The 25,340-nt window shown below is 37.2% G+C and overlaps 1 protein-coding gene across 6 annotated transcripts in view; it reads left to right on the top strand.

Moving 5' to 3' along the window:
• The window catches only part of unc5c (unc-5 netrin receptor C), a 369,639-nt gene that overhangs the window by 237,302 nt on the left and 106,997 nt on the right, over positions 1-25,340 (top strand). For all 6 annotated transcript variants that reach the window (XM_062982200.1, XM_003221174.4, XM_062982202.1 and 3 more), the window contains one exon: positions 4,000-4,143. In XM_062982200.1, the coding sequence (XP_062838270.1) occupies positions 4,000-4,143 (144 nt within the window). The remainder of the gene's footprint in view (positions 1-3,999; positions 4,144-25,340) is intronic.

Here is a 25,340-nt window from a genome sequence, read left to right as displayed (position 1 = left end):
TCCCCAATGTTTTTAATATTTACACAAAACCTCTGGGAGAGGTCATCCATAGGCATGGGTTGGGGTGTTATCATTATGCTGATGACACTGATGACACCTAAATATATTTCTCAATTCCTTCAAAAACAGCCTCAGCTAAGGATAGCATGTCTCCTCTGAATGAATGCATGGAAAAGATAATGGGCTGGATGAGGAAAAACAAATTAAAATCAAATCCAGACATCTGGAAATGGAGGTATGCCAACTCCCCCAAAAGTCTGTATTCACAGATTGTACTCCTGGATCTGTCTCTCCAAATGTCAGCCCAGGTAGATATGATGTTCAGGAGTGCTTATCATCAGCTTTGGCTGATATACCAGCTGCATCCCTTCCTAGATTTGGAGGTTACCAGTACATGTGCTGAAAACCTCAAGGTTTGACTTCTGCAATGCACTTTACACTGGGTTACCTTAGTACCATGTTCAGAAACTGCAGCATGTTCAAAATACAGCTGCCAGATTGGTTTCAGGGACATCCAGGAGTTAACATATTGTACCTATACTAAAATCACTCCACTGGCTGCCAAATAGTTTTCAGGCAAAGCACGAAGTGTTGTTTTTGACCTTTAAAGTCCTACATGGTTTGGGTTCAGGTTACCTACAGGATCGCCTTCTCCAGGACAATCCGCCCTATATACTGAGGTCCTCTGGGAGTTGGCTATTACAGCCTGCCAGAACCCAACTGGCAACCATCATCCAGAAGACGTTTTCATTGGCTGCCCAAGATTGTGGAACAACTTGCCAGAAGAGATCTGACAGCTAAAAAAGCTATCTGAATTTAAAAACCATCTACAGATCTATCTCTTCCAGCAGGCCTACCCAGCCAGTTTTAATCATGAATTTTAAACTTGCATCTTACGTTTCTTTGTTCTGTGTAGTTTAATATTTATTATTATTATCATAATTGTAAGCCAGGTTTATTGATGTAAGCAGAGACAAGCTGAGACTTATCAGCATATTATATAACATTTGCAGTGCATATCATTAACAGGTTTACAGAGCATTTTAAAACATTAACATACCATTTAGAGTTCACTCTTCATAATGCACTGACAGCTTTTGGAAATACATCTGTTGATTGCTTAAAGAAGCATACATGCAGCGGACTTTAGCAATGTGGGTTTCTTAGCAAATGCCTAACTACTGATAGACAGCACTATGTGAATTTTTAAGAATACATATGGCTATGGAATCATAGAATTTGAAATAATCTTGTAGCCTCTATATCTAACTCCTTGCTTAATAATAAAATCCTGACAAACGCAGTAGGTCCAGACTCTGTCTGAAGGTTTTTAGTTGAGGAGAACCCACTATATATATGGATACCACTATCTGAAACAGTTGGGAACACCTGGAGTTGTTTGAAGTTTGTAAAATTACGGACCAGGCAAAAAAAACCAAGGTAAAACATTGTTTTGAACCAGAGGTCCTCAAACTTTTGAAGCAGAGGGCCGGTCCACAATCCTTCAGACTGTTGAGGGGCCGAATTATCATTTGAAAATAAAAAATACGAACAAATTCCTATGCACATTGCACATCTTGTTTTTTGTAGTGCAAAACAGCAACAACAACAACAATGAAAGAACAATACAATATTTTAAAATGAAAACAATTTTAACCAACATAAACCTATCAGGATTTCAATGGAAAGTGTGGGCCTGCTTCTAGCGAATGAGATAGTCAAGTTAATTAGGATTGTTGTTGTTGTGTGCCTTCAAGTCATTTCAGACTTTGGGCGAGCCTAAGTCTAAAATGAATTATTTATTTACTGCATTTATTTATTACATTTATATCCCACCCTTCTCACCCCGAAGGGGACTCAGAGCAGCTGTATGTACATACAATATATTATATTATTAGCATAGCACAATATTAGCATTATATATTACTATATTGAACTATACCACTGTACTGTAATATTATATGTAATATATAACATAATATTATTATCAATATTATATGTATATACAATATATTATATTATTAAAACTGAGGGTGGGAGCCAGGTAAATGACCTTGGAGGGCCGCATCTGGCCCCCGGGCCTTAGTTTGGGGACCCCTGTCTTGAACCAATAATTAAAAACTGCAGCCCATGAGCATTAAAACAAAGTCTATCAGTTAACATGGTCATCCTTGGATTTATATGACTACTAAGGCTTGTGCATTTGTATAGAATCTCTATCCGTTTCTGTTTGTTTCATTCATAATCGCCCCCGCTTTCATTTTTGTGTGTTTCCTGAAAGCAGGCGCCTTTCCAAATGGGCTGAATGGGCGGAAATTTTTGACCTAATTTGCCACTATGGTTGGGCTTCCTTAGGCTCCCCTTCCCCTCAGTGTTAGGGCTAGAAGGGCGAAAATTGTCACACATGGAGGGCAAATCTACCACCTTTAGCCCACCAAGTTTTATAATGTTTGGGTCATCTACTGGAATGAGCACCCGCTGTTAGCCCCAGCTCCTGCCAACCTAGCAGTTCGAAAACATGCAAATGTGAGTAGACCAATATATATATATATTCCCCCATCTTAGTTTGTTAACTTCAGAGTTAAATACGAATATGTGCAGTTTACAACAGTTCATAATTTGATATGTTCAAAATGTCAAGGAAAATGGAACTAATAATATTAAAATAATAACAACCCTCTAAGTAGGAAAAGAGTTTCAAATGAAAACATGTTCCCACAACCAGTTTGAACAGTAGTATTCATGTATTTCAGGTTTTCTAAAATTATATTGGTTTTTTTGTTGTTGTTGTTAATAGAATTGGCTTACATTCTCCTCATAAGTGGCTGCATGTAACTGTAGGGAAACAATAATTAATTGCTGATAACCTCAGTGAAACCTCTTTGAGACTGGAGGCAAAAGTAAAGAATTTGACTGATTTCAGCTGTAGAACACAAACAGCAATTAGGGATACTTGTGTTAACAACATCACCTTGCATAGGGCAGGCAGAGAGGAAACACCTGTGCAGAGAGGAATTCAGTTTGCTGTCAGTGGATTGTAATTCATCTACATACACATTGCACACCTCTCTTCTGTTAATTCAGACTGGAAGTATGAGCAGAATATATAACCATTTCATTTGTTTATCCAAACAATGTTATTTAGATGAATTTTTAAAAATATACATTTATTAATAAAGAAGGAATTTTAGTAGCATAAAGTTCTAGTAATATCATTTTGAAGTTAATGTGAGTCTACACACAACATTTGTGTTGTCCTTTGGCAAAACATATATGGGAGTAAATTCTGGAAAATGATGTTTTAACCTCTGTTTTAATGTTTTAGACTCATCTAATAAGAGGTGCATCTAAAATGTAGAATTAATGCAATATGCCACCACTTTAACTGCCATGTCTCAATGCTATGGAATCCTGAGGAACCAACATGCTATAGCAGAGAAGACTGAAGACCTTGTAAAACTTAAGCTCCCACGATTTCATAGCATTGAGCCAGAATGCAGGGGAACATCTAGACAGAAATAAGATATGTTTTAGATTCTTGGGAGAAGTGCAGCTTCACCTTTTCAAAAGATGCACAGTAAGTAAATACTTGACACTTTCTTAGGTTTCTCAGCCCCAGACGCAAGGGAAAAGTGTGAGGAGGCAGAAACTTTTAGCAAAATATATTAAAGGTCAGGTCTACATTGTCAGTGGTTACATTGATGTAGTAGATTCAGGCCCCACACAGGATAAATAGAAGTCCCGTGCCAAAGAGGAATAATTCCCCTTCCTTCCTAGTCATTTCATGGATCCCCTCTTCTTTTTATTATCCACATTTGTTGTGTTATATGAATAATTGACAATTGATGCATGAGATCGGACTTGTAGTCTTGCTGAAGTTGCAGGACTCAATTACTATTGAAATTTTTGTGATTTTTATTTATTGCATTTGAGATTGGCATTGGCATGGCATCTCCAAGTTCTGAAATAAACATGAAAGTATCGGTTGTGTTTTGGTAGGACTGATTGTCCGAGAAGTAAGCATTGAGATTTCACGCCAGCAAGTCGAAGAACTCTTTGGCCCTGAAGATTACTGGTGTCAGTGTGTTGCTTGGAGCTCAGCTGGCACTACTAAGAGCAGGAAAGCTTATGTTCGTATTGCATGTAAGTATTTTATTTATTATATCTGCATGACTCTTGCTCTGTTTGAATAATAATCTGCCGCCAAAGTCTGATTCAGAAGTATTGTACCAAATATCAGTGCTTACCTTTGAATATGGTTTCTTGGAATTTTGTATCACAATGATAATGTACTGGTTAATCTTAACCCAAAATTTCATGCCTAGTCTGTTTCCTAAATTGTTGATATCCTCAACTATGAGAAAGTGTGAAATAAAATTGATTGTCCCATACTGACTTATTTTAAATATGTTTACCTTGATCATAATCCAATATATCTTTTTATCTCTCTTGAGGATTTCTTCAGAAACTTTGCAGTTATGTACTAAGGTCAAGAAAAAATAGACTATTTCTCTGTGTGTGTGTGTGGGGGGGGAGTTGCTGTATTATTTGATTTTTTAAAAATGGTTTCTGAAGTAGTTATGAGAAGTAAAGGTTGCTAGTAGCAGAATCTTATTATTATTGTTCCATTAAATGTACTGAGTAATTTGAGCAATAATGATAACATTTTAAAAGTCCTGGTGCTCTGAGTGCCATTCCGTATAAACTCCAGTTCAGTTCAGAAATTAAGGCTTCTTAGTAAAGGTGGATGTTAAAAATGAATCTAGACAAAACTCCACATTGTACAACTTTTATTATTACAAGATTGACTCTGCCATTAGGCAGTGAGGCAGTTACCTCTGGTAGCTGAGACTAGAGGATGAGTCAATGGCAGTGTCCTTCCTGCTACCATTCATCCTGACTTCATGTAGCTAATCTTGCCCAGTATCTTACGTTAGCTTACCATCTTCAGTTCAGATGGGCTTGTTGTTATTGTTGATGCTGTAGTGAAATTAGATTACATATCAGTTTATCTGTGTAGATGGAATGGAGCAGGAAGAAATGCAGTCTTATTTATTTTACTTATTTACTTAATAAATTTATATACCTCCTTTCTCCCAAAACCAAATGGTCCCAAAGTGGTTTCCAAAAATAAATCTTATGTCCTTCAAGCAACAAATTGTCTTGGATAGACCTTAATAGAACCTTGTCATGATTGCCTATCAAAAACAGATTGCTGTACGAACATGGCTATAACCAGAGCTTGTGATAGCAATGCATTAATTTAGCTTCAGCTAGCTTAAAAACATACCCTCTCCATCTGTCCCAATTTGGTTTTTTCAATTGTTTTTAAAGTGTCCCAGTTTTCATGTCCTCTGATCACTTTCTTAACTTACTTTAATTGTTGCAAACCGAGTTCTAAGTGTAAAGTAAGTTTGGGGAGTGGAGAGAACAGAGTCTTTCTGTTGCCTGTAGACTCTGGTAAATACAAACTGCTGCAGCATCTCCTATCTTATGTGTTTCTTCTCATCAACATTTCTTTCCTGTCTTGATCACATCTGATGCAACTCAGTAACATGTGCTCCAATTTTTGTCTTTGAACAGTATGCAAAAATTAATTTTGAATAATTTCTTAATGCAGACTGGGAAATTTTGGAGGCTATAATCCAAAAACGCAATTTTTTTCAGGCTCTGGTTACTATTGCTATTGCCTTCCAGATGCATTCCTTAGTTTTTCAGTATTCATTTGCTTTGCTAAATGTCTCTAACGGAAACCTGTGAAAATTGGTCAGATTCTGAAGTCCATTGTTAGCATTTCTGTGGGCACTGCAGAAGAAATTGAAGGATATTTTCCCCTCAAACTTCACAATTCAAAGTTGGATATTTATTTCTCTTGACAGACACTTGAACTTAAGAGTGGTACCATGTGGATCCATTAATCTGTCAAATCTGAAGTGCATTGCTAGTAATGGCCTTTAATCCAGAGAAATAGTCTGCAGTCAAACAAATAGTTATTTTACCTAAATAAACCTTCTGACAGGATAAATGCATTCCCGTGGTGGTAGATGAGATTTGTGTAACCATTTCATTTCACCTTTTTACCATTGTGAATAGAGACTATATGTGGCTCAGTTTCCCTTAATTAAAGAGGGAATAAAGTATTTAATGCTATATTTACTCTATTGACATCTATAATAATATTGAATTCTTTCTTCAGCTTTCATATCTAAACTTCACTGCATTCTTGAAGGAACTCAGGGTGAGCAATTCTTGGAAACACAGTTATCTAGCTTTATTATACAAATATTTAATTTTCATTAATCTCAAAAGCGAGGTGTTTCCTAATGCAGTATTTACTCTGCAGATTCTCATTCCAGTAACATGTAGACTGAAATGAGTTTACCCTGACTTACAGTGGAAGCAAGACACATTGAGTCACGGTGTTGGTCTTTTTTTGTTTTTTGTTTTACATTTTTAAAAACATTTTTCATCTTTGTGGAACTGCAGCAGAAAAGCATTTGGTGAATGCTCACCAGAAGCCAGCTATTTAGCATTTAGTCTGCCAGTTTAGTAAAATAGCATTTCACTTAGTAAAAATGAATGAATTCCCCCAAGAAAAAATGTTTTATTGGGATGTACACATTTTCCATAAAATATGGTAAATTCTATTGGAATATTTCAATTAGAAGATGTCAAATAGAAAATGGCAGTAATATCTGATATTTCTGAATATTTTCAGTCTATTTTCCATTTGTGGCTCTTGTTTTTGTTTAAATTCATTGATCAATTTTGCTTGGTTGGTGCAGTGGCTCTTTAATCTTTCTCAGTCATCATTTGACATGCAGGGGGGAAATAGGTTTAGTTAGTTGTGAATACTACTTACAGTAAATTCTGGTGCATTTTCCCTTGGTTAAGTCTCTAGTTTAAAACTAAAAATGTTACAGATGCTTAATAGCCCTTCTGCATTAAAAATACTTTCTTTGAACCCACACTGATAATTAGCAATTAAACTGATGAGCTCGATTTGGCAGCTGCTTGTTGGCAATCACCATTTAAAATTGTGTAAATGTTTTAGACAGTGAAAACACAAAGTGACAACTTTTACTGTACAGCATAAAAGGGGGTTCACCTTCACTGTTCCTGAGCTGGCCAGTTACAGTGACTTGCAGTCCAGTCATGTTACCATTTCATGGAGTTAAACACTAGAAAACACACTATACTTATTTTATTTATTTATAGAATGTTTATATTCTTTCCCCAGACACAAGGAATAACTAGGAGATGCATGATAATCAAAACTATGTGTCAGACTCATTTTAAAATTCTTTTCCCTGGCTGGAAAATATAATTTTCTCTACAAAACAAACACATGTGAATTTTGCTTAAAATAGTCCTGAGTTATGAAATAGTCTTCAGTGCAGTGGAATAAAATTGCTAAAATTACTTGTTGCTTCCTTCAAGGAGAGCTACAAATAAGAGCTACATCTGTAAATTCTAGAGAGTTACTGCCAATCAAAATTGTGAATACTAACCTGTATAGGCCAGTGATTTATCTCCGTATAAGGCAGTTTCTTCCGTTTCACTGAACATGAAATATGAAAATGATTTAAAATGTCAGCAGCCAGAAATTGTCATGCTAGTGTAAAGCACACAGTTTGGTCAGTCTACAGACTGAAAACTTGGTGGAAATGACCATGCATTTCTAAACTGTGATGTTAGTACAACTGCCATGTCTGGAAATGTGATTCTCCATTATCTGCATTGGAGTGCTTGGGAAGGTCCACTTTATGGACCCTGGCTTGCTCAGCTATCTACCATAATGTAGGTGGAATAGACCTCAGGGAAAATTATCATCCTTGGGCAATGTCATTTTTGAGTTTATTAGAAGTTTAGTTCAATAACTAACTGAGTTAAATATATACATTCATGCAGTAGATGAAACATTCAGATACCTGGCTCAAGTGAGTAATGGTTTTAGTGAGTGGCCTTAAGCAAGTTCCCCCACCGAGTGTGAGCCATGTTTATTAAAAAAAATTGTGATGCATTTGGGGTTTGGAAAAGTACATTTTCAGAGAACAAACAGACCAGTTTATATGACTTGCGATCAAAATGTCATGTACCAAAGATATATGGGCAGTGAGGAAGAAAATATCACATAAAAACCTAAATGTAGTGTTGCATCAGTACTTGCTAGCATGGCAGAAGTTTTTACAATTCTTTTTTTTTTTTTGCTTTAAACTTTAGTTCCATGCAAACACCTATTAGAAAAGATTTCTCTTCCCCACTGAACTATCTTTCAGAATATTCAGAGGAGCAAGGAAGAAAGGCTAGACTAATTTCTTTGGTTATGCTGATTAATGGAAAGAACATTGGAAAACATTCAAAAAGGCTTGAAAACATGTTTCTCAAGATTAGGAAACTATGAGGAGGTGAATCCAGCATTTGTTCTGCACAAAATTCTCTGCATTTTCTCACAAGTAAATAATATTGATAAGTTTCCAACCATACAATTTTCTGTGTAGGAAACAGATTTTTTTTGTACAAAAGGCAATATTTCTGTGCAAAATTCATTTTACTTGTGTTGAAAATTCTATTTTCTGTGCAAAAATATTGTATGGGAATTTTGCAGAGATAAATACTACCTGTAAATAATCTTCAAAAACTGTGCTGTTGTTGAAGAAAATTTCTAAAATTATTTGTCACATCCTCAGGGAATGAAATTACTGAAAAATGGTATATCTACTCCTGACAGAAGTAGTTCAGTCCTGACTAGTGAATGGAACTATATGAAGAAAGCCAGTATTTCTCAGTTCATGCAGTGAGTGTTTTTTTCAAGAGCTGCCATATACCCTTCAGTCTTTTTGCCACAAAATAACACTACAGAAATGAATGAAACTGCTTTAGAGTTTATCATATGGAGAGTGCAGTCAATATTGTGTGGCAGCACAAAGAAGTGGGAGGGGAAAGAATACTCCTCTTGTTCTCTCTCACAAGTTGAGATTTTTCATTTTAATAAGAACATTAAATGAAGGCTGTTATAGTTGGTGAGAGGACAGAGAAACATAAAGGGCTCAGCTTGTATCCATTGCTTCTCTTAATGGCCAGTTCTAGCCATTTCTACATAAGTCTCACTGTGCCACTACAACATAATTAGTGCTTTGCAGCACATGCAGAAGAAAGAGCCACTTTCCTCTCCATTTTAAACCACCAGTGTCTTTTTCTTGAGTTGATGCATTTAATGTGTCTTCTGAATTGCTCTTTCCAGTCTCCATTAAGTCCCCTACCTCACATTCCTTCAACATCCTTTTTCTACCATGAATCTAACAGAACTAGGAAAATCTAACCTGAACGTATGAAGGGAAATACTTTTTTGAACATAATTGTATATTTGTTTTAAAAATTACAGGGCTAGGCAGAAAATATATAATTATGTGATAAATAAATATGTAGACTTTCTCACAAAATAAATGGGTTGGAGAGTAACAAGGGTCTCAAATATTTACAAGAGGTATTGATAAGATACCTACTCCTCAGGAGTTGTTTCTCAGATCCAGGCATTGAAGATAGCGTGCCATGGGAGATTGCATATATGTAACCTACAGAGGTTGCTACATTGATTATGAAGATTATAGGTTCTGAATAGAGTCACATCAGCAACTCATTGCACTGCCATTACCATGACAGTTAGAAACCCACAAATACGTACATTGGTTGATTATTGTAATATTCATATTGCAAACTCCATCATGAGCTCGCAGAAGTGATACACAATTTAAAGCAATTCAAAATATGTGCAATAACATTTCACTACAGAATCAACAACAGATGAAATGCATAGCAAATTGAAACAGGTTAAAGCCATGGATATATGAAGATTTGGTTGAGATAATTAGGCCTCATAGACCTCTCCCATACCCTCGCACAGTGTATTTCTTCCAGTTGTGGGGTTTGTAAGAGGGCCCTTGCAGTAGATGGCAGTCTTCAGACAGACATATAGAGGCAAAGGCTGGTCTTCAAACATGAAGGTCAAAATTAGTTAGGACCTAAAATGTTATAACTAGCTTCTTGAAGTGTTTCAGATCTGGAGCATATTGTAGCCAGTGCAGCTCATTTAACATTGGTATGATATGGTTCCTGTGACATAAAACCATTGTCAACCAAAAATATAGCTTCTGTGTTTTGCCCTACATGCTTTTTTGTATCATCTTCAAGGGCAGAACCCCATAACAACCAATGTTTTATTAGTGAGATATACAAGTGTAATTCCACCTTACACTTTGTATGCACTGTTTTGATCATGATGATATTCCTTTCCATTTTCTCTAGTAACCAATGTCTTCTTCCCAAGATTCACAATGCTGCTTCAATAGCACACAATCATCCTGACATCTGGTGAAGATCAGAGAGGATTGGGAAAGCATCTTATTATGATCCTATGCTAAACACCAACAGTTGACATCATTGGCTAGACTTTCAAGAAGCACCTGGCATAACAAAAAACCCTTAGTTTGCATCTGGGCTATGAGACCATAGCTGAATGGCTTTCTGATATTCCAGTAGCCAAATCGCTCTCTGATATTTACTTCAAAAGTTAGTGGTACATGAAATCTTGGTAAGTGATCCCTGTCAAGGATTAGCTAGTAATCTGAACCAAAAAAGTAGTCTGAACCAAAAAAATCTACCTGGCCCTACACTGATGTATTGAAATGACAGTCCTTCCTTTAAATATATTCCTGATCTTGTTTCCCAGTTTAGACCAGAAATGAGTAGATTATAACATAGAAGCTTTATTTCTGCAAAAGCAAGCCATGGTGGGCTCTGTAAAGGCCAGAATGCCACACTTATTTCCAAAATGGGTGCCCCTATATATAAGTTTCTCTTGGTCACACATTGTACACAAACATTTCTTCACCCCATCCCATGCTCCTCCCAGTTCTTGTTCCTCCTTCAACTCTACTTTGTTTGTTCATCCCCACTTAATGAAGTCACTGTATTCCAGTTCCCACTATCTTATCTTTTTGGCCTGGAGCTTTGAGGGTCAGAGTATCCCACTGCTATGGAAACCTAGCACTTCACATTCCATAATTTTTTACTCTTAACCAAATCCTCCTCATATCTCTGGTATGTTACTGAACCAACATTTCAAAATGACCATTTAATACAGAAATTATTCTTCTAATAATTATTAAAAATTATATTTCAGCCAGGTGCATCATCAGTATGAATCCTCCCAAACTATATACTTACACTCTCAAGAGGTGTTCTGTTCACTCAAGAAGCACACAGTTTCCAAAATTGGGAATTGTCATTCCATAGCGTGAATACTTTATTTCATGGCACAATAGTCACTATTGCATTATAGCTGCACCCCACTTTTTAGAAAGGCGAAATTAGTATTTTGCTGTTCCCTGCATAATAATCGCATAACAGTTCACCTACCCCAGCACCTCTCCTGATCACAACTAGCTGCTAAGGGAAGAAGTGCACAGGTGGGTGAAGCCTCAACCACCCACACACCTGTCCTCATTTCAGCTGCAGATATGGACAAGTGAACATGCCTGCTCATCCCACCCCTTTGCCAGCCCCAGCAAGCTCTTATCTTCAAGAGAAGGAGGCAGGCATGCAGGAGAGTGAAGCTTCACTCCCCTGCATGTTTGATCCCTTTGCAACTATGGGGCTTCCTTCAGCTGCTAGCCAAGAGAAGCCCCATAGCTTCTTTTTTCACCATGTAATAGTAGCCAGTCACCTCAAAATAGTCACATCCCCCAAAAGGGGGGAAATGTGTGACTATATGTGGTTAAATACAGTAAAAACCAGGGTAGCAAGTAGGAATGGGAAGAGTGATAGAACTACTGTACTTGCAGTTCTATAAGGCTACTTTAAAGGGAATTGGCAATGACAACAGTAATTTTACTCGCCTATTAAACCATTGTATATTTTCCCAATTAGCCCTTTCCCAGATATTTCTTGATTTCTAAGTTTACATAGCCATTCTTCATATATATTTAACTGTATATAGGGTTTTTACCTAACCAGCCCTTTTCCCATTTATATAACTGGTGCCTTTAAAACCAATTCAAAAAACCTTGTTGCTCCAAACTTATCAAATTTACCCAAGAAAGAAAAGTTTCCACTTCCACTAATTTTTTATTCATAACTTTAACTCTCAGATCTTTTGGGGAATTCTTCAATAAAATTATTGGGGTTAGAGGAGAAACTCCTGGCCACATCTTATTTTTTTATTTTTTTAGCCAGGTTATTCTTACACATTCTTATTCTTTGCAGGTTATTCTGTGTATTTTGAAGAATTAAGTACTATTAGTTAGAAAGAGGCAATGTCTTCTTGTGTCTGTGCAAGCGTCAGTGGAAGCAAAAGGATTTTGATTTTATGGCTCATTTTTTGCCCTGTTCTCTACATCTTAGTTTATTATGCTTTTCATTCAGAACTACACACATCTACTGTATGTACAATTCCACAGTCCCCATAGATTATATTTGTTCAAATTCCAATCCATTCTGCACCTCAAATATTAAAAGCGAACATTTTTTGGGTTGTGAAAATGAGCAACATAATTTTAGAGTTCTGTCAAATAAATAGTGCTTTTGAAACACCTTGAAGATAGATAAATACATCTTTATGGATCATCTAGAAAGCAAATCAAGAGTAACTCAATAAATGCCTTTTAAAGGAAGAATTCAATATCACTTAATGATTTGTTGTTACTGGACTTGATTTAAAAGCATCTTTTCCAGTAGAGTTATCTGAAAAATCTCACTTTTCCACAAGTTTGTTTTAATAAAAAGAACCTCTAGTAGTAGCTTCCACTCATAGATAATACACTTTTCACAGATAGGATGAATGTGGTAGTGAAAAGCACAGAGGTTTTCTGATTGATTAGCCTTCTGTTCATGGAAAAGGCATTTATATAAAAAATCAAAAGCCCAAAATAACAATTACACATTCATTATTAACAGTCACTGTTCTGCTGATGTTTTTCTTTTGGAGTATTTTTTTCTGAAGTTTATTTTCACATCTACATCTTAAATAATGGTGACAGTTCCAAGAAGACAAAGCATGATGAATACACAGAAGACTGTGTTGCAGCGTAGTAAAGGAATATGGCACCATCAGCAAGATAAAATTAGTGGTGAGGATGAAATCTAATATGTTTATGAACTCCCTGCTTTATGAAAGTTGTAAAAAAAAGGGCCCAGGAATACATATAAAGATCCCCATGTACAATGTAACTGAAGTTGATCGTGGAGCACTGTTGCACTGTAATCATACCTAAGTTACAGAAGTTACTCACTATCTGTCAGAAACGCAGAATTGTCAAAATTCAGTTACCTTTTGCTTGCAGCCAAAGACTTAATTTCAGTTATTAGATCCAACTGGAGTAGCTACCCACAATCAAAAGAACTTTGGTAGAGTCATCACTTACATATATTCCCTTGAATCAGTGAGTCTATTCCTCTTGGAATAAATAATTAGAAATATTCCCATTCTTGAGAAAACAAAAGAGGAACTGTCAATATTCCAATATACTTCATTTTTAAAAAAATCATCCACCACATGATTTTAAATAGGAATAAAATAAATATATGAAAAACAATATTTGGGTTGCACTCCCCACCCCCCATATTTTCTGCAAAACTTATGATATTAAAAGCTCAAAAATTGAAAAATAATAGAAAATGCTCAAAAACTTCTTGTAATCTACCCTGACATGAAGAAAACTTCCGTACTTTCCCATCTTTGTATGCAACAAAGTTATAGCTGAGTATTTTACATTTCAAAATGAAAACTCCAGTAGAGATTAGAACTGCTTTTTACAGGAAGTTGCTCTTTGAGCTGCCAAATGTTTGTCACTAAAGCAGTACATTAGACATGCTATTAACTGGGCCTGGAAATTGTTCCATTCTTGCTAACCACTCAGAACAGTCGGTGCTACCTGCTTTTGTTTTTACAGTGACTTTGGACAGCCTTTTGACTGTTGCTGCTGGACAACTTATCATCTTCAGTTATAGTCCTTCCCTTCCACTTAAAACTACATTTTAGTAGGACCATGGGGCTGCCACTCAAACTTTGAAAATGAACACAATCAGAGCAGATGAGTTAGGAGTTCTCAAGTTGTCAGCCTCTGTAGGAGCTGAATTGGAGTAAACACATTTGGTATATTAATATACCACTGAATCGACATCAAAAATATTGAGTGCTCTGGGTTCTAGATAAAGATACCAGATTCTGTTGAAATTGCCTGTTTATAATTTGCTTTCAACATACATACCGGGGTGGTTCTTGGCATCCTTCCCCTTTACGTCAGTTGGTTTTATCTTGAAAATTTTGTTATCTATGAACAGGATTTTCATTATTTATATAAATTGTATAGAAAGCTTACTAAAAACCAAATGAATTAACAAGTATTTAGTTAATATAGAGTGTGTTATTTAACCTGAGTTATGAATACTTATTTAGCCTCTGCAGTGTTTCTTCAGTCTGAATTTGACATATTTGATAAATCACAGAAGTAAGATATTTCTTTTTAAATATCTGGTCATGACATTGTCTCTGTTGAGCTGTATGATTACAGCTAAAGATAACAGTAGAGAATGATCAATTCAGTAAACTGAAGCAATGAGAACACACAATTTTTCTAAAGAGAACGTTAAAAAGGGGATGTGAATAGAAAGCTGGGAAAGATTCATGATCTTATCTGAAGGTATGGATGTAATAATAAACTCTACCACAAAGATTTACCTTCAGGTACAGACATTGTATTTGATGATTCACTGTCTGTTAGCAAACTCCAATTTATTCAACTTATCTTAACAAGGAAGAATTTGGAAAGCATTGTACAATTACCTCGGAAACAACTGAGCAATTTATTTCACATGAAGAACGGAACCTAAATACATTTTGCCTCCATAATGAGGTTTCTATTAAAAAATGAAAATAGAATCGCTGCTTATTTGAAAATAAACAAGATGGTGCTAGGAGTAATATCAAGCAATAGAGCTGTCATTGGAATTTTACCCTTTGAATTTCCATCATAGGGTTACACATGTAAAGATTGGAAATTCAAGGTCTAAGGTCTTATAAGATGAATGCGAAAACAAAATGTTGGAAAGTTATTTTATTGTTGTTGTTGTTGCAGTTTTTAGAACATAGTTCTTTGCTTCCACATTTTTCAGGGATCACTAAATTCTGTTGGATTCTTTTATTAAAAAGTCTGACTAGCACAAATCCTCAGTCTATGGTACAAAACAGCCTCTTCACTCATTCACCTCAGCATCTAAAACAGCATGACTCAGAAGCACACTGCTCAGCAAGAGCTAATCCAAAATACTGCTGTTACCCATGCTTTTGTTGTTGTTGTTGTGTACGTAAAGGTTATTTCTGACTTAAGGTGCTCCTAAGATAACTCTGTCATGAGGTTTTCTGGTGATGAAAGTGTGTGATTCGCCCAACATCGCCCAGTGGGTTTCCATGGCCAAGCAAGTTTTTTTTTTTATAACTCCAGAGTCATAATCCACCATGGAAACAGTTATACCACAATGTTAGCCTCAGACCATTGCAAACTCAGCAAGAGCCCGGAGAACATTCGATATGTGCTGTTCTTCTGTCACTATCCAGTATAACCATTTCCCTGTAACAAAATAGTAGCAGTTACTATGTAATTTAGTGTTACTTTCATATTTGGAAGGGCAGAGAAATAACTATTACAATTAATAACTTGGTGATAAGGTATGTCAAGATTTGTGAAAAGTAAGAGGAGTATTTATGGGGGAAACTAGTTCCTCCCAAACCTTTCTCCTTTGATTGCTTTAGTGTATCAACTACAGGCAGCCCACAACTTAAAAATGTCTCAAAATTACAAACGGGAGTGAGATAATAGGAAGTGAGAGAAATTTACCTCTGGGAAGGAAAATTCATTCCTGAAAGAGTTATCATGGAGAAAAGGTGATAAGGCAACTGAAGCCTTATCACCAATCCTTGTTTCCCCAACAAGCCACATTTTTCAAAATCTAATTATCACAAGATGAAATCTTTTGAACAGGGACACAGACAGCACAATGAACATCGCAAAGCTAAAAAAATAATTTGGTTGGAGTTACATTTTAAAAATGTACCTGTTCCGACTTACATACAAATTCAACCTAATAACACCTATCTTGTTCATAACTTGGGGACTCCCTGTATATACCAGAGGAACAATAAAAGTAAAAAGTAAATATTACAGAATATTACAATTTGGTGAGATGCATATGCATCACACGTTAATTTCAATCATATGAAGATGTGCATAATACAGCCATACTTTTTCTTAACATGAAGAATATGGTTTTCTGAAAGTTTCCCCTTCTACTCACAATATTTAAATTTATTTGATCAGCTGGAAATATTTTTTCTATTTCATACTATACAGTTATCAGACTTCAATACCACGTTATTTGCCTTTGCTCCATCCTATGAGATCTTGGGATGTATAGTTTTTTGCCTCACCAGATTACAAATTCCAGGATTCCGTAGGATGCAGCTGTGGTAGGTATAATTGTATGAAATTGCTATAATGTTTTAAGAGAAGATTACATATGGTTCCTTAAGGGTTCCATGTCAAATCTTTTTAATCAGATGAAAAACTAGTGTAGGTGCATGAAGTATAGTCAAGATAAATTGTTCTCCCAAAATTTAGCCAGATGGAAAAGATGCATCAATCACTATAAAGATGTGCTTTAGAGACTCTCTACATAAAAGTCAGGTATAAAATGCAATCTGTGTTGGATTGGAATGCTTGTACAGAGTTTTACCTTTGATGTCCAGTGTTTAAAAGATGCTGAAGCTTTACTGTATTATTTAAACTGATTTATGTCTTGCCTTGCTATATAAGCCCAAGGTTGTTATCTCCTGTGAGGTGGAATCATCCATTGTACAGCTCTGACATTGTTCCTCAGGCATTCAAAGCAATTGATTTTGAAAGTAGTAAGAAATGGAGCTAGTAAGAGAGGTGGAATTGACTGCAATTAAACACAGAGATATCTTTGTCACAACAAAGTCTTGAGTCGTGAACTCTTTACACAGCAAAGCTGAACAGAACAATGTTCCAATTTGAGTACAGGTTCTTCATTCCTGATCTACAATTCCAAAATACTCCCCAATACAAAAATGTCATCATGGGTTGCTAAGATAATGACACCCTTGCTTTGTTTCATGCAGAAAATATTTAAATATATTGCATGAACTTATCTTTGGGCTAAGTATATGAAATATAATAATGTTCATGTTTAGAATTGGGTCCCATTTCCGGGCTGTCTTGTGATGCTTGTATATACAAATAAAGATATTTGTGATGAGTCATGGGCCATGTAGTCCCGTTCATGGCACTGTAGTCCCAGATGAAGAGGAGAACTTGGGTTTTTCACCGTCTCAGTCAGAATTGGAACCTTCCCAGCCAGATTTGGGAACCTTGCACCTGCAAGAGATTTGTCTTCCAGAAATCTGTCAAACAAGCCCTGAGTCTAAATCTCCTGTGTTTTCTCGCCACGAGTTTTGTAAACATCAGAGAGGAGTTCAAGCGGCCTCTCGTAGGAGTGCTAGGATAGCTGCTAAGAATTCAGCTGATTAAGCCTGCTTTCCATGGGAAACCTTAAGGAGTCATGCATCTGGACTCTGAGATTAGCTTTCGTTTCTGGTTCCCCAGAGAACTGCTCTTTGGTGGGAAAACTAGACCCTATTTAGGTGTTTTACCCACAAAGAGATCTTGCGGAGTCAATTCGTCAGCTACTGGAGTAAGTTGTGTGTGGACAGCGCGCTCCGTTTCCAAGCCTCGTTCCTGTTTCAAGCCTTGTCCCTGATTCCAAGCCTTCGCTCCTGTTTCCAGCCTTGTTTACCTCCGCGGACCTCGCCTTGTTTTCCAGGGCTCAGCCTTGCTTTCTTTTCCCGGATTTTGCCAAGTAATTCCACGGATCTTGTTCTTGCTCCTCGTTACCTTGTTGCCTTGAATCAAGCCTTGTGTTCCAAGTATCAAGTTATTTCCTAGCCTTGCTCAAGTTCATGGACTAAAGGACCTTGTCATCTCCCCTCACTTGCTTGGCAAGTGAGTGTTTCGGTTATTGGATTACAACTTTGGACCTTAATATTTCATATTGGACATTGTTTCTTGGGACTAATTTTGACCTTTCTTGAAAGGTCTACTTCTGGACTATTTCATACACTTGCTTTTATTAACTATATATATTTCCTTAATAAAGATATTAGATAGATTCTGGCCTCTGTGTATGGTTTTTGGTGCTCTGTAGCCTGGGTCGTGACAATATTGCAAAAAAAGAAAACACTTACTCCTTCCCCATTGAAGTCTTACTCAGTGTAACACACAATTCTGATTAGTGTTTGTCTCACACCTTCACTTCCACTTTCCATACTGCCTAGTTTATATTTTAACTTCCTTTAGGGCAAACATATGTCTGTTTTTGCCTATATGAATCCCTGCAAAAGGGATAGAAGCAGGAATTCTAAATTAATAAAAAGCATCAGCTCTCAGAGAAAGGAGAGGGAGGCATCAATGTGTATTCCCTGTCTCATTGTATGTCTGAAGCATTGGTGTCCATATCTTTCAACCCACAAACCTTGTGTATTTATTTAGTTTATTTATATCCCACTTTTTCTCTCCATGAGGAGACTCAAAGCAGCTCAGAACTTAAAGCATTTCAGTACAACTTAAAATATAAAAATATGCAAATATTAAAACAGTATTAAACAACATTAATATTAAAACAATCCAGGTTAAAACCATACATTCATATAAAATCACACCACAAAATCATAGCAGCCCTTGATGGTCTTAAACACCTTCATCTTTAAAAGTTTGCCTGAATAAGAAGGTTTTAGCCTGCCGCTGGAAGGGCAGCAGGGAAGGGGTCATTCTGGCTTCCCTGAGAAGAAGGGAGTTCCAGACTCGAGGCGCATCCACCAAGGGCCACTCTCTCGTTCCTACCAAATGAGCTTGAGATGGAGGTGGGACCAAGAGAAGGGCCTCTCCTGAAGATCTCAGGAGATTAGATTTCTATTTTGTGTTTGTAGTTGAACAATTCAATAGGATTATGCTCATTTTATTAAAGGACTTGGATTACTGATGAAAAATAAAAATTGGTTTGTTATATCTCAAAGAGAAATTAATGCTTAAAATATCCCGTGTACAAAGATTTTAAGGTACTGGTTGCACTAATGTGAAATCGTGACTCCATTCTACATGTATTAGCAAACTTCTGAACAAACCTTAAGTGAATGATTCTTCAGGGCCTTTAAAGGCGTTTTCTTTAAAGCAAATGTGTGCAAGAGTGCTGAAGTACCATCAGTTTGCTTTAAATCAAAGTTTGAGTCAAAGAAAAATTCATATAAAGACCCTTCTTGTTTTTTTAGGCTCTTACCATGTTTGTTTTAGAGAGAAAGTACTAGTTAAAACTATTGAGAAGAGCATGAGAGGGAAATAGGGGGTCTTTAAGGTCTACCAAGGGCAGAAATCCATCTTTTTTTGACAGTAATACAGCACTGTTCAGTATGTTGCTGGTTTACATTTAATTCCTAGCTGACAAGTGTCTGTTTTTCATGCCTATTCATTAGTCATTCTTGCATTAGCACTGCCTTGAAGGCACCTCACCTGCCTCTTATCATATTTCACAGAACATGACAAAAGATATCCTTTAAGTTTTATCCTCAAACCACTTCCATCATAGCAAAGTCCAGCAAAAGAACAAGATGATATTAAGTGGTAATTTCACACAAAGGCGATTCCTTAAGGACTGGGGGGGGGGGGGGGGGGTTGAAAAATGAAAGGGTATGGAATAATATAGCATGAATGAAAATGGAACAAAAATGCAACATTTTAATAGTTAAATATTGAACCCATTCAATGTTTTAAATATAAGAAAGTGAAGAAAATCAAGTGCCCTGCTTTTCTAAAAAAGAAATTAACAGAGTTTATTCCTACTATTCACGCAATAGATATTATATAAATGTGCTAAAATCATTTCCTTACAAAATCTTGGGCTCTGTAACAATCTAGCCTTGACTAAACAAATATACATCTGGTATGAGTTAGTGCCTTTAACTTTAGGGACCCCATCAAAAAGGCCCATGAATTTGCCCTGCATTGGGGTGAATCCATGGGCTCCTGCTGGGGTGTGTGGATAAGCTGCCGCTCCATGTCCTGCATTGCCTACCTTACCTTGCCCCTCATCCCATGAGGGGAAGCATCACGTCCCGGCTTCCCCGCATTGCTGGGAAGGTGTCATGGAGCCTGACCAGAAGTGCCAGTGTGTTGTGTGAAGGACTCTATGCTGGAAATGGAGGGGAAGCAGCATATGACGGGCAAATTGGCCTGTCTGCTGAGGTAGTAGGTGTTACCACAATCATCCAGAGACTGACATCTTCCAGACGGGTGGACAGCAACAACCATCTATTGTCTTGCTGGCTAGGCAAGATGGAAGTTCTGGAGGACATCAGGTAGAAGACAACACTAAAATTATGGAACAATTTTAGTTGACTTTTTCTTTTTACTAATATTTGATTTCCATAAACTGCTCACTGGAGGGAAGGATATTAGAGGCAAAGTTGAAGTATTTTGGCCACATCATGAGAAGACAGGAAAGCTTGGAAAAGATCACGATGCTGGGGAAAATGGAAGGAAAAAGGAAGAGAGGACGACCAAGGGCAAGATGGATGGACGGTATCCTTGAAGTGACTGGCTCGACCTTGAAGGAACTGGGAACGGTGACAGCTGACAGGGAGCTCTGGCATGGACTGGTCCATGAGGTCACGAAGAGTCGAAAACGACTGAACGAGTGAGACGACGACGACGATATGCTCTGTACCTAAATGTTCTTTATGTCAGCTAATAGGAGAGCATTTGATAAAGCCTTGGACAAGAACATATTAGTACAGGATAATTGAACAGTACATGAAGTCCATAGCTTGACTGTTACTATGCTTTAAACTCAAGTCATGACTTTATTTGAGTTGTTTATTAAAGAGAGTAAAATCTCACTGTTGTCTGGGGATTTCAAGTACAAAAAATGGCATTCATAGAAACTTACAGTAAAATTGCCACCTGCAGCTCTGCACTCTTAGAAGTGCATCTACTTTTACTTTACCCTTTCTTTGGGGGCTCATATACCTTTCTTTTTGCAGCTATAAACATAGGCCCTGGTGCCATCAAGGGGCTTTATTTTTCCCATTCAACTATAATCTGAATGTAAGAAGCCAGTTTTTCTTGGATCTGTCAACAGCTCTGGAAGTTGGTGCATTTCAAATTATGCAGTAGGAGAATAAATAGTTTCCCAAGAAACATAAATATATAACACAACTTAATGAAATAGTCCACAGACCTAAAGATCATATCACTTGTCATTCATTGAGTTAAAACATTTTTTAAAAAATGTGTAGGCACACAAATGAACTCAATACAACAATAACATTACATTTTATTGTTTCTATATAATAACTTTTTATTCCTATATATATTTTATTATTTTAAATTTACATATTAATAAAAAAACAATGATGCAAATCTATAAACATGTATGTATACTTAGGCCAATACAGTACTACCTAATATCTATACAATACTTGTATTTGACTAAATAACATTACATTTTGAATGCTTGGAAAATGTAAGTTATAATCTTGAGAGAAGACAGGAGCCAAGCATGTGAGTAAAATATTGTTCCATATAAACCATTATATTTAGTACCTCTGGTTTACTTATTGATTCCCATCTTTCTTTTCTTTTTTCCTTTTTGTGTGGCATTTCTGAAATGAGTACATAGGCTAGTATGTTTCTTGGCATGAATGTATCTGATCCCTGGCAAATAGAATGCGTAGCTAAATAGCATGTTCCTTGTTTGGAAATATCTTACTGGAGTCTAGCTGTCAGAACACATAAGGAAATAAGTGGTGTCTAGGACATCCATTGCTTTGTAAGCACACAGTTATTTCCCCCCCCCTTTTTCTTAAAGGGCATTATTTACTTGATAGTCTCTAATGGCTATTTTAAGCACATTACAGACTATTATGTCAGGGTCTGTAGTGAAGAGTAGTTTTAGTTTGTAGATCATTGACTCAGTTGAATGTAATGGTATCTTTTTGAGGGTTGCAGCATATCGGGTTGCTGTAATGGAAGTAAAGAAATGGTGGAGGAGATTTGGAATTATTAAATCCCTCTGAAGTATTAGTGGGGAAGGATTTTATCTGTGCCCATCAGCAGTTGCCGTCGCACCCCCCCCCCCCCCAAAATAATGAACAGGATTTAGATTGTTGGGAAGCAACAAAAACAAATTATCAGCCTTACAAGTTAATGAAGCTGCCAGCAGAATTGTGCTTTCATAAACAAAATGTGTTATGAGCACAGAGCATCATGATTTAAAAGGTTGGTATATTAACATCAGGTCTAAATTAATGCTTCAGCAGGTAGATAGGGAAAAGTAAAACCAAGCTCCAAGGAACAAGCTTGCATTATTATCTGCTCTTCATACACTACCGCTCCGTTTACTGCAGTAACCTTGAATACTTTTGGTTTATTATCTTGACACTATTTTTGCCATATCTGGTAACTTGCTACACTAGTTTAATAGAAGAGTCTGCTGTAGTAATATTTGCTTTTATAAAACTGTAGATTATACAGAAGCAATGCAGCTCTGACTCATGGTATATCTTGCTGCATGGTAATGACCACCATCACTACCCTTCCAGTATAGCAATCAATTGGACTGCCACTTAAATCCTACTTCATGACTGATGATGGAATAGTATTTTCAACCCCACCCAAGGGCATCAAGTTAATTTACAGAGTTCAGGGCAAGCTGAGTGCCATACACAGGTCTGTCATCCAACACTTTACTCATTGCTCTGTCTTGTACCTACTCACAAATGGATCAAACAAATGCTGCAGTGTAACATCACCTTATAGGAGTAGAATAACACGTACATGCACATGCATAGTGCTCACTAGTGCAGTTAACCAGAAATTGTTACTATTCTATTTGTTCAGTCAAAACTAGGGTTTCTTTTATTCTTCATCTAGAGTGCCAGAAGAAAGGGAGGAATACATTGTGAGGGCATGAGGTGAGGTATGATAAGGCCCTGGAGGAAGAAACGTCAGCAGTGTAAGCAAGCAAGAGACTCAAGAAGCAAGGAAAGGGTGAGTTCCAAGGAGAATAAAGGTTCGGTGAGGGAGAGAGCAAGAGGAAAGAGTGGAACACTTCAGAAGCAGAATGCAAGAAGCAAGGGAAGGACAAGGAGTGCACTGTGTGGATTCAAGATATGTGGAAGAAGGAAGAGTAGTGGTAAGAAGTGTGACTGGCAGCATGGAAAGGGCAAAGAATATACTCATACATTATGGGGATGTAAAATGAGGCAAGAGTGTGAGTAGGAGAATAGACAGAGTGCAGTGGTAGAAGCGGTTGAGAGGAGTTGAAGGGTGCAAGGAACCAAGGTAAGACAAATTGTGAAGCTGTGGGGTGAGGCAAGGCAGGGAATTGGAGGAGAGTGACAGTAAACCATTTCAGTGGAGGAGTGCAAGAAACCAGGTATAATCTATGCTGTAGATATGCTGTATAGTAATCATATGATAAATTCCATGACCAAGCAAAGATTTGAAACTTGGGGCTCACCTTGTCTCAGGTCTGGAAGATTAAACAGCACTCCATATGGATTCCCTTAGATGTACAGGCAGTCCCCGAGTTACAAATATCCGACTTATAAATGACTCATAGTTAAGAATGGAGCTGAGATAACAGGAAATGAGAGGAATCTAGCCCTTGGAAGGGACATTAACTCCTGAAAGAGTTATCAAGGGGAAAAGATGTCTCCATTGAAGCTTTATCGCCAATCTTTGTTTTCACAACAAGCCATTTTTTTTCAAACTCCAATTCTCACAGGGACAGAAAGTGAGGTAAAATCTTTTGAACAGGGACCCAAGCAGGGACCCAGACAACAAAACAAACATGATAGATAGATAGATAGATAGATAGATAGATAGATAGATAGGAGCTACGCTTTAAAATGTACCTGTTCCAACTTAACATTCATACAACTTAACAACAAATCAACAGAACATATCTTGTTTGTAACTTGGGGACTACCTATACCATAATTGAAAAAGAAAAGAAAAGTCATAACTGTTAAAACCTAGAGGAAACATTAAAAAATGCACAATTTAATGTGCATTATTTGCATATTTAGAATGCAAAGCTATTTTTCTGAATTTTTTTTAAAAAAATCAAATCATATGCCAGGATAGCAGATAGTGGAATATGGCAACCCTAGTCACGTTCTGTCCTAATATTATGTGTGCTCTGCCTGTGGGAAAAGCAACTTATTCAAACAGAAAGATATTCCCCAGGTCCTAAGCAAGAAGGTGAATGTAGCTAAGAATGGGTATTGTCTCTGTCACCCTGCACATCACTCCAGTGTGGCAATTCTTCCTCATAACATAGGGAAAGTGTGTGTTGGGGGCAGGCCCATAGCCAGGATTTTGATTTGGGGGGTGCTGGAATTTTGCTTTGGGGGTGGGGCGCTGAGTTTGGATGGCGGAGGATCTACCCTGGCAAACTTTTGTATCGTTATCCCAATACCCCCATGCATATGGGATATATTGAGCATGGTGATCAGATCATGATATGAATAAACATAACAGTTTAAATAATAAATGTAAGGCCTTCTCGCGGACCACTCTGAGAATTTCGGGGGGGGGACTGAAGCCCCTCAAGCCCCGTCCCCCTGGCTACATGCCTGATTGGGGGGAAGCATCCAAGGATGCTTCCACCCCAGTTGGGGGCGGACCCTTCACACAACATCGTGTGATGGGCAGCGTGAGGCTCCGAGGAGGAAGTGTCCTGAAAATGTTCCCACGTTATGAGATAGAGTCTACAGATGTGAAGAGTGGGGACTCAGCACTGTTATTCCTCAGTTTGTAGAAACGATCTCTTAATGCCGCAGGAGTATAGCTATAGGGAGATGAGACCTACAATAATAATTCTCCCCTCCATCACCATGAAATCTTCCTTCTCTCCTCAAATTTCTAGCATTACAGTAACATAAACTTTACTTGTGCATTTAGAAATAGTTTTGCCATCTGAAGAAAAGGAGCAAAGTTCACAAGGGAATACTAATGCAATACATGTAAGTGTTCTAGGTATGAGAGATTTTCAGTGTATCTCTCTTTACAATACTAGAAATTTGAGGACAGTTTAATGGGGGAAAAATGTTTATAATCAGAGACAATATGATTTTGGATGCCTTCTGAAAACACAGCCCTGTGGTACAGCTCCCTCATCTTGCCTCATGGTTGTGCCAGCCTTCCAGCAGT

This window comes from Anolis carolinensis, chromosome 5, assembly GCF_035594765.1.
Source record: "Anolis carolinensis isolate JA03-04 chromosome 5, rAnoCar3.1.pri, whole genome shotgun sequence".
Taxonomy (NCBI): domain Eukaryota; kingdom Metazoa; phylum Chordata; class Lepidosauria; order Squamata; family Dactyloidae; genus Anolis; species Anolis carolinensis.
This window is presented reverse-complemented; position numbering and strand designations above follow the sequence as displayed.